The sequence below is a fragment of the Phragmites australis genome, chromosome 1 (genome assembly GCF_958298935.1).
Source record: "Phragmites australis chromosome 1, lpPhrAust1.1, whole genome shotgun sequence".
Lineage (NCBI taxonomy): Eukaryota > Viridiplantae > Streptophyta > Magnoliopsida > Poales > Poaceae > Phragmites > Phragmites australis.
The window spans coordinates 50849330-50857941 of NC_084921.1; the positions used below are offsets into that span (position 1 = coordinate 50849330).

An 8612-nucleotide genomic window follows, 5' to 3' on the forward strand; every position below is an offset into this window, starting at 1 on the left:
CCGAAGCGTGGGCCCCGACTCCGGAACATGGGTCTGCTTTGCTCTGACCAGCGCCAGACCAAGGTCACATGCGCGACCACGCCGACTCGCTCCACGGTTCCCCCTAACCCGCTATTCCGCTGCGCGCACGTCCAAACCAAACGCGCCGCTTGGGGCCGGCCCCGGCTTTTTTCTTGCGCCCGCTGCATTGGCCACTCCGCCAGTAGAAAATCAGTGGGATCCTGCCAAGCGCCGGCCAACTCGTCGTACACGGGCGTCTGAACCTGCTCCGCGGTCATCGCGGAACGGAGCAAACCTTTCTCGCTTTAGCGGAGCGGCGCCGGCGGGAGGAGGTCAAGTCCGCGCCGCTGCGGTACTCGGTTGGCACGGCACACCGAGAGGTGCCGCATCCAATCCCTCCCACCGAACCACGGTCCACGGCACGGAGCGGCGCCGTGACGGCAGCCCCCAATCCCATGCAGTAATTCCGAGCCCATCGCTGTCATCCACCGAAACACTCCCGACTCCCCACCGCGGCGTCTCCCAAGGCCCTGTGCCCGTCGCTCACTCGTCCCCACGCTTCGCTCTCGCTCCACGCTGCGTGCCGCTATTTATACCAACACCACCGCTGCGCGCCGTACACACTCAGCTCCACCCATGGCCACCGCCGCCACCGCCGACGCGGCCTCGCTCTCCGCGCTTCCGTTCCTTCTACTGTTGCTGCTTCTGCCGCCTCTCTCCGCCGCCTCCAATGTGACGTACGACCACCGCTCCCTCATCATCTCCGGCCGCCGCCGCCTCCTCATCTCCACCTCCATCCACTACCCCCGGAGCGTCCCCGCGGTACGTACGACCCTGCACACCAACCCCCGCTCACCCCGCGCGCGCGTGCTCATGCCGTACTAACACCGCTGCATCCGTGCCCGTAGATGTGGCCCAAGCTGGTGGCCGAGGCCAAGGACGGTGGCGCGGACTGCATCGAGACCTACGTCTTCTGGAACGGCCATGAGACCGCCCCAGGCCAGGTTCGCGCGCTGGTTCAGAATCAAATGTTGTTCTGCAATTATTTTACTCTGTGAACAATGTGGATTTCCATGTGGTGAATTGCGCTGGATTGCAGTACTTCTTCGAGGACCGGTTCGACCTGGTGCGGTTCGTTAGGGTCGTCAAGGACGCCGGGCTGTACTTGATCCTGCGCATCGGGCCGTTCGTCGCCGCCGAGTGGAATTTCGGGTCCGCTTCTTCTGCTCATTGTTAATGATTGGCTTAATTTTACAGAAGTGTTACAATGTTTTTGGTTTCGTGGTGGATGTGTCAATTTGTGTATTGTATTTTTCAGAGGCGTGCCAGTGTGGTTGCATTACGTGCCAGGGACGGTTTTCCGGACGAACAATGAGCCATTCAAGGTGCGCGTGACATGCAAATTTCATGGACTTCTGTGGTAATCATGCTAGTTTTGTGCTAACTCTAGTGATTTTTCTGGACGCAGAGCCATATGAAGAGCTTCACAACATACATCGTGGATATGATGAAGAAAGAGCGGCTCTTTGCTTCACAGGGAGGGAACATTATCCTAGCTCAGGTCATAAATAGTAGTTCTAGTATTTTAAATTCAAGTGGGAACTGGAATTTGGGGCCCTGAAAGACCGAACTGCCTCAATTCAATTTTGATGTTCCTCACAATTGACAAGTTTACCGGAAGTTGAATTCATGCATTACAGATAGAAAATGAATACGGAGATAGCGAACAAGCATATGGAGCTGGCGGCAAGCCATATGCAATGTGGGCGGCAAGTATGGCTCTTGCTCAGAACACCGGTGTCCCTTGGATCATGTGCCAGCAGTATGACGCTCCTGATCCTGTGGTTAGTATTTTACATCCAATGCTCGTTGTGTTATGCAACAATTAAAACACGAATTGCTTCATCAAACATACTATCACTAAAATTGCAATGTACTGTACAGAAATATTTGATGGACTAGCACAATTCCTATATTTCTTTGCTAACAATGAGTTCAGTGGCATGTTCCTGAAATTGTCTGTTAAAATTAATAGCCATTACAATAGGAAAAGAAAGCTAAACTGCAGATAATTGATGGTAGTTCAGATTTTAATTCTGATATTGATGACAGAGAATTTCTGCGACTCCTGGGACTACAAGTGAACACTTCCACAACTTTTCTCTTTTCATATTTGCAGATAAACACTTGCAATTCATTCTATTGCGATCAATTCCAGCCAAATTCGCCAACCAAGCCAAAATTCTGGACTGAGAACTGGCCAGGATGGTAATGCATTTTGCATACTTCTATTAGCACCAGATTGTATTTGGTACTGATCTTCTGTTGTTGATAACGCAATATGGAGCAAATTATGTGCACTGTTTTCTTTTTTATCATTTATTCTCTATAATCAAAACTGAAGCTAAATGATCTACTACTTCTGTCTTTTTCAATTTTTGTTTAGGTTCCAGACCTTTGGTGAAAGTAATCCCCATAGACCACCTGAAGATGTGGCATTTGCTGTTGCACGGTTTTTTGAGAAAGGTGGCAGTGTTCAGAATTACTATGTGGTAATTGCCTTTGCATAATTCATATTCTAACTTACAAAGATTTGTGTATCACAGGCTCACAGCACCTCATATTCTAAGTTGCTAGAGGCACTATGTACTGAAATCATAATTAGTCAGTACGCCTACCTGGTGAAATTTGAAAATCTTCTTACTGAGAGCTGATCAAGTTTCTGCTATCCTTTTGAAGTACCATGGTGGAACAAACTTTGGTCGCACTACTGGCGGGCCATTCATTACAACTAGCTATGATTATGATGCACCGATTGATGAATATGGTTTGGCTCTATTACTCTTATGGATCCAATCAATGATCTTAAGCCTAAAACCATCTTAATATTGTTACTTGGTCTAAAATTCAGGCCTTAGGAGACTTCCAAAGTGGGCGCATCTGAAGGAGCTTCACAAATCTATAAAATGGTGTGAGCATACTCTGCTTTATGGCAACACAACGTTTCTTTCCCTGGGGCCTAAACAAGAGGTAAGCTCTATTGTCATGGGGCTATAACTTGTGAGCTCACACTGTAATCTAGTTATATCCAACATGTTTACCTCAGTTACCTATCAGTATAAGTTCAGCCTTTCTAACTTGTTGATAGCTAAAACACATTTCCGTTGTAAATGCGCCTAATGTTTACTTGATAAATGCTGCTTTACAAGATCACTTTGAACTCATCTGTTTACTTTCAGCATATTGTAAATTGGCCTATGTGTTACTGCATATCACCATTCCTTTTTCTTTCCCAAAATCCCAGACAAGGACTTTTTGAGAGTAATAGTCAACCTCTGGTTACAGGCTGATGTTTACACTGATCAGTCTGGAGGATGTGTTGCATTCCTGGCAAATGTTGATTCAGACAAGGACAAAGTTGTCACTTTCCGTAACAGGCAATATGATCTTCCTGCTTGGTCAGTTAGTATCCTACCTGACTGCAAGAATGTGGTGTTCAACACTGCAAAGGTTTGATTTTTTTATTGCACTTTACTTTTCACTTTTCAGAACAGGAACAGATTCAGCCTTTTCAAATAAAATGGATAACATTCCTCTTGGGCAAATAAATAAAGAATAGCTGAAGAATTAAAAAAGTATGTAGGCATATACCCATTAGTTTAACAATTATGAGTTCATTGAGAAACACTGTAGTTTGACCTTTTATTTTTAAAAAGAACTGCAACTTTTGGCTTTTGATGACTGGTGATCTTTAGGTGCAATCTCAAACTTTGATGGTGGACATGGTTCCAGAAAGTTTGCAAGCATCAAAACCTGATCGGTGGAGCATTTTCAGAGAGAAAATTGGGGTTTGGGGTAAAAATGACTTTGTCCGAAATGGATTTGTGGACCATATTAATACAACAAAGGACTCTACTGACTACCTATGGTATACAACAAGGTTGGTCTACTTCAGGCTATTTTGTGTAAGCTTTTTGTGTAGTGAATGAATATGTAGGTATCAACCAGAGAGGAGAGACCTTAGTATCCATTTATCCTATAAGTTGATTTTGCTTCGCACCATCCTTTGCACATTCCAGTTTGACATGTGACCTTTGTTTTTTTATGGTATCTGCAGTTTTAGTGTGGATGGAAGTTACCCCTCAAAAGGGAGCCATGCCGTTCTTAATATTGACTCCAAAGGCCATGGTGTCCATGCTTTCCTGAATAATGAGTTTATAGGTTTGTTCTTTACTCTTACTTTATAAACCTTATAATGAAAAGTAATCCATTTAATGTAAATATTTGAGTAGATTTTTGCTGGGATGGTTCCACGGTTCCTATGCAGCCCATATGAATCTTCTAAGTATCCATATATTCCCTTTTGGCCAAAAGATATCCTTGAGAAGTAGAATGCTTGTTTCTCTGATACATCTTTTTGTTCTGAAGGACTGCTGAATCATACACCTGCAGTGCCTCTTACTCTTAGATACTGGCTCTTTAATTTTACAGTTCTGCCCTAATTATTGAACTCTTCTGTCATTACACTTACAAGTTGTGGATATCTCTTTCCTCCAGGCAGTGCATATGGTAATGGCTCAAAATCAAGTTTCACTGTGGAATTGGCTATCAACTTGAGGACTGGAAAAAATGAACTTGCCCTACTGAGTATGACTGTTGGTTTACAAGTATGCACTTGCTGTTAGAAATGATTATACTTTAGTTATCTGTGTGAAAATCTTTACATGCTCATTTTTAGTTAAGTGCATGCAAATGGCATCTACAGTGAGACACTCTTGAGAAAAGGAGAAACATATGCCTTTTTTATGTAAAAATTTACACACGTTAAGCCGGTCTTTTCTACATTCAAGTTAACTTTTATGAACGCGGGACCCTTTTATGTACCCTGTGAAAATTCAAGTTAACACGGAAAAATGTACACCATGATTGACGAGGACTTTATGCACTCTAAGAATGCAGGACCCTTTTATGAATGGGTAGGAGCAGGCCTTACAAGTGTGAACATCTCTGGTTTGAAAAAGGGAACCGTAGACTTGTCTTCAAACAATTGGTTGTACAAGGTATTGTCATCAAGATTCTTCAAATTTACTGAGTACCAGAGTTTGTTTCTTCTGATATATCCAGAAATCGAGATAACTGCTTGTTCGTGTTTTATTTATAATTGTTGATAGATTGGATTGGAAGGGGAGTATTATAGTTTGTTCAAGCCTGACCAGGGAAGTAACCAACTGTGGATACCACAACCTGAGCCGCCAAAAAATCAACCTTTGACATGGTACAAGGTAACCTTCTATGATCTTTATCCTCCAGATGAACTTTTTACAAGGTAACCTTCTAATCAAAGAAACTTCTAGGTAAATGTTGATGTTCCACAAGGAGATGACCCAGTTGGGATAGACATGCAGTTTATGGGGAAGGGCCTGGCTTGGTTGAATGGAAATGCCATTGGGAGGTATTGGCCCAGGACTAGTTCTACTGATGACAGGTGCACTCCCAGTTGCGACTACAGAGGACAATTTTCTCCAAACAAGTGCAGGACAGGTTGTGGACAGCCAACCCAAAGATGGTAATACAATGAACTTTCGCACAGTTCACAGCCGTAATTTTATTTATTTATATATTGTCTTGTATTTCACATTCTGATTTGTTTGGTCTAGGTACCATGTCCCACGGTCATGGTTCCATCCCTCAGGAAACAACACCCTTGTGGTTTTTGAGGAGAAGGGTGGGGATCCCACGAAGATCACATTCTCAAGAAGAGTTGTGACAAGCGTGTGCTCCTTTGTGTCAGAGCACTTTCCTTACATAGACTTGGAGTCCTGGGATAAAAGCACCACAAACAATGGCACAGCCGCAGCCAAAGTACAGCTGTCTTGCCCCAATGGTAAAAATATATCTTCAGTAAAGTTTGCGAGCTTTGGAAACCCCAGTGGAACCTGTAGATCATATCAACAAGGAAGCTGCCATCACCCAAACTCTTTATCTATTGTTGAGAAGGTAAAATTTGCAGTGGAATTCTTGAGTCTTGACAGTAATATGCACATGAATCCGATCTCAAAATCAGAGGACCAATGAGCATCAATTCTGATTTTTTGAGATGTGTTGATGCATGTGGACTTGGATCAACGCACGTGAATTTAGTCTTGGAACTCAATCACTGACAGTTCTGAGTTCTGACTTTGCATTGTTAGTGCAATTGGGATTAGATTACGTTTTACAGTCTTATACCAACTTCGTTTTTTTTTTCCTGAACAGTTTCTTTCCTTTGTTCTTGGCAGGCCTGTCTGAACATCAATAGCTGTACAGTCTCCCTGTCAGATGAGGGCTTCGGAAAGGATATTTGCCCCGGAGTCACCAAAACACTTGCCATTGAAGCGGACTGTTCTTATTGAGTAATTATCTTGGCTACGGGTGCCACCTCTACAAATGTGCTGCTGAAAGTTTCGAACTTGTAGTGCTTGTTACACAGTAACATACTACGAGGATGTGAAAAAATTACCTAGATTTAGATTTGGTCTTCTGAGGGTGACACGTTTTTTTTGTTGGAAGTTCTTGCTCGACAATGACCTAACACTCTTGGCAGGTGACAATTAAGGACACCGCTAGTTATCATCTGCTCCAGCAAATCTATTGCGTATCAGACCCACTTTGAACTGTACGATTAAGAACCATGAACAAACTGACATGAAATCCGGTGTGCATGAAACTATTCAGAACTGGTACGCCCTCTGTTTTGGATATCAGATCGCACTAAGTAGAGCCCATCCATTGTTCTCCATTTCTGTTGTGTCGCGTCATGAAACTTTCTGGATTAGCAAATGATTCAACGCTATGCATGAATTCTGAGCTGATGTCTTGTCTTTTTCTTGCAATCGGGGGACACAAATAAGCTTTCGCACTGTATGATACGACCAGGATCACAGTGCGTAGCTGTAGATGGAGTAGAAGCAACCTCTAGTTTAATGCCCCCGTTTGCCGTAGCTTCTGAATTACGGACCTGGGATCTGTTTGTGCTGCACGGGCACGGGAGTATATATATATATATATATGGGGAAGCTGTTTTTTTTACTCTCCAGTTTGTATAGTTTGTTTGAAAGAATCACTTCTACGGATTTAATTTAGAAGTTAAAAGTTAAAAGTTGCTGTTTGGTTTCCTCACGCACACTTCTGTGTCTTACTTGATAAACGCTCTCATGATTTTTTTTCCCGCTGCTTCACCCACGAATCTTAAATGAACAGCCCATTTCCGCAAGCACGAGTGGAATTTTCCCTTCGGTCCCGTGTGCTCGCTTAGCTTGGGCTGTCATCGTTGACGCCTTGAGGGCCACATCACAAGTGGGCGACGTCTCAGCTAACAGAATCATTTCTGCCAACTCTGGCCTGTAGCATGGGTTAATGAACAATCCTAACCACATTTTAGGGAAAAATGATACAGGCAAGTTGTGCGTTGTTCCTGCATGGACTTTCCTCAGCTACATACTCCATATGCATGTTCGATTTAGCCCTAAAGCGTCTGATGCAACCTTCCAGACTGTTTCTCGGTTAAAAAAAAAAACTCTTATGCAATTTTGTTTCAAATTCCTTTCTTTTTTGGGCGACGTCTACTGAGAACCAGATTTATTTGCCAAAGCATATGGATAGTTGCAAAAGATTGTTTAATTTTATCAAACAAGTCTTGAAAGTGTATTTCCGAAGACTAGCCTGGTAGTTGTTGCAGCTAAGATTAGCAAGGGTGTTCAACTGCCAACCATTTCTTAGCTTCACCCATGAAGCAGTATTATAATTTTTGACGAAAAATGAAGCAGTATTATAAGATAAGCTAGCGATTATATTGGAGCAATCCAGCATTGATCGGCATGGCAGTGCCAGCCATTTCTTTGCTCTGAGCATTAGTAGCACACTGCAGACAACACATGCCACACGTTTTGTGTATATTATAACACTAGTCGATACTGGATGATTTAGCACACATAAGCAGGCCCAGAACATGATTGCTCTCTGCTTTCCACTAACACAAGACTCTGATCAGAACACTGATGCAGGAAAAGATAAGGCTGCCCGTTGCATTAGAAAAAATGGCTCTTTTAGAACTGACATCCTTTTCAAAGTATATTTATTAGACGTGTCTTCTTCCTTTTTTAACAAAAAAAATATTTATAACGTCAATCAACTGCTCCTGATGCTATTCAGACCAACATCAGAAAGTTATTGTCTTCAGAGAGTTTCTTTTTTATATAAAAAAGGTTTTTTGAGAATTGGAGGATCTAGGCAGAATGGCTGATAGGTATCTTTCCCATCTGCCGACACTTCATTGATACAATTCTGCAATTATCATGTCGTATACTGAGGTTACATCGGGTCGATTTCACCGGTTGCAACAATGACATGAAGGAGAACCAAAACAAGAAAATGAAAGACAAATACTTGTGCTCGGTTACCTAGTTACCTTGGAGCTGATGTGACAACTGTGATTTGGACGCCAGCAAAAACTGCATGCCAAACTGTCATCACAATGTTATAATCCTATTAGTTTGCGGTAATGACGATAACCGGGAATCTAATCATACTATCCTCTTATCCCCCAGCAAGCAGTATCATTATCAACTGGCAAT

The 8612-nt window shown here is 43.1% G+C and overlaps 1 protein-coding gene across 1 annotated transcript; it reads left to right on the top strand.

Annotated features, from left to right (window-relative positions):
- Positions 1-222: 222 nt before the first annotated feature.
- LOC133925549 (beta-galactosidase 3-like) lies at positions 223-6840 on the top strand. Its single transcript, XM_062371442.1, has 19 exons — positions 223-822; positions 909-1004; positions 1100-1212; positions 1319-1385; positions 1469-1561; positions 1701-1844; positions 2180-2268; positions 2447-2552; positions 2740-2827; positions 2912-3030; positions 3346-3510; positions 3756-3940; positions 4118-4221; positions 4558-4667; positions 4953-5060; positions 5172-5282; positions 5355-5566; positions 5658-5997; positions 6279-6840. Exons 1-19 carry the CDS (start codon positions 637-639, stop codon positions 6390-6392), a joined length of 2550 nt encoding a protein of 849 aa, XP_062227426.1. The 5' UTR covers positions 223-636; the 3' UTR covers positions 6393-6840.
- The last annotated feature ends 1772 nt before the right edge of the window (positions 6841-8612 follow it).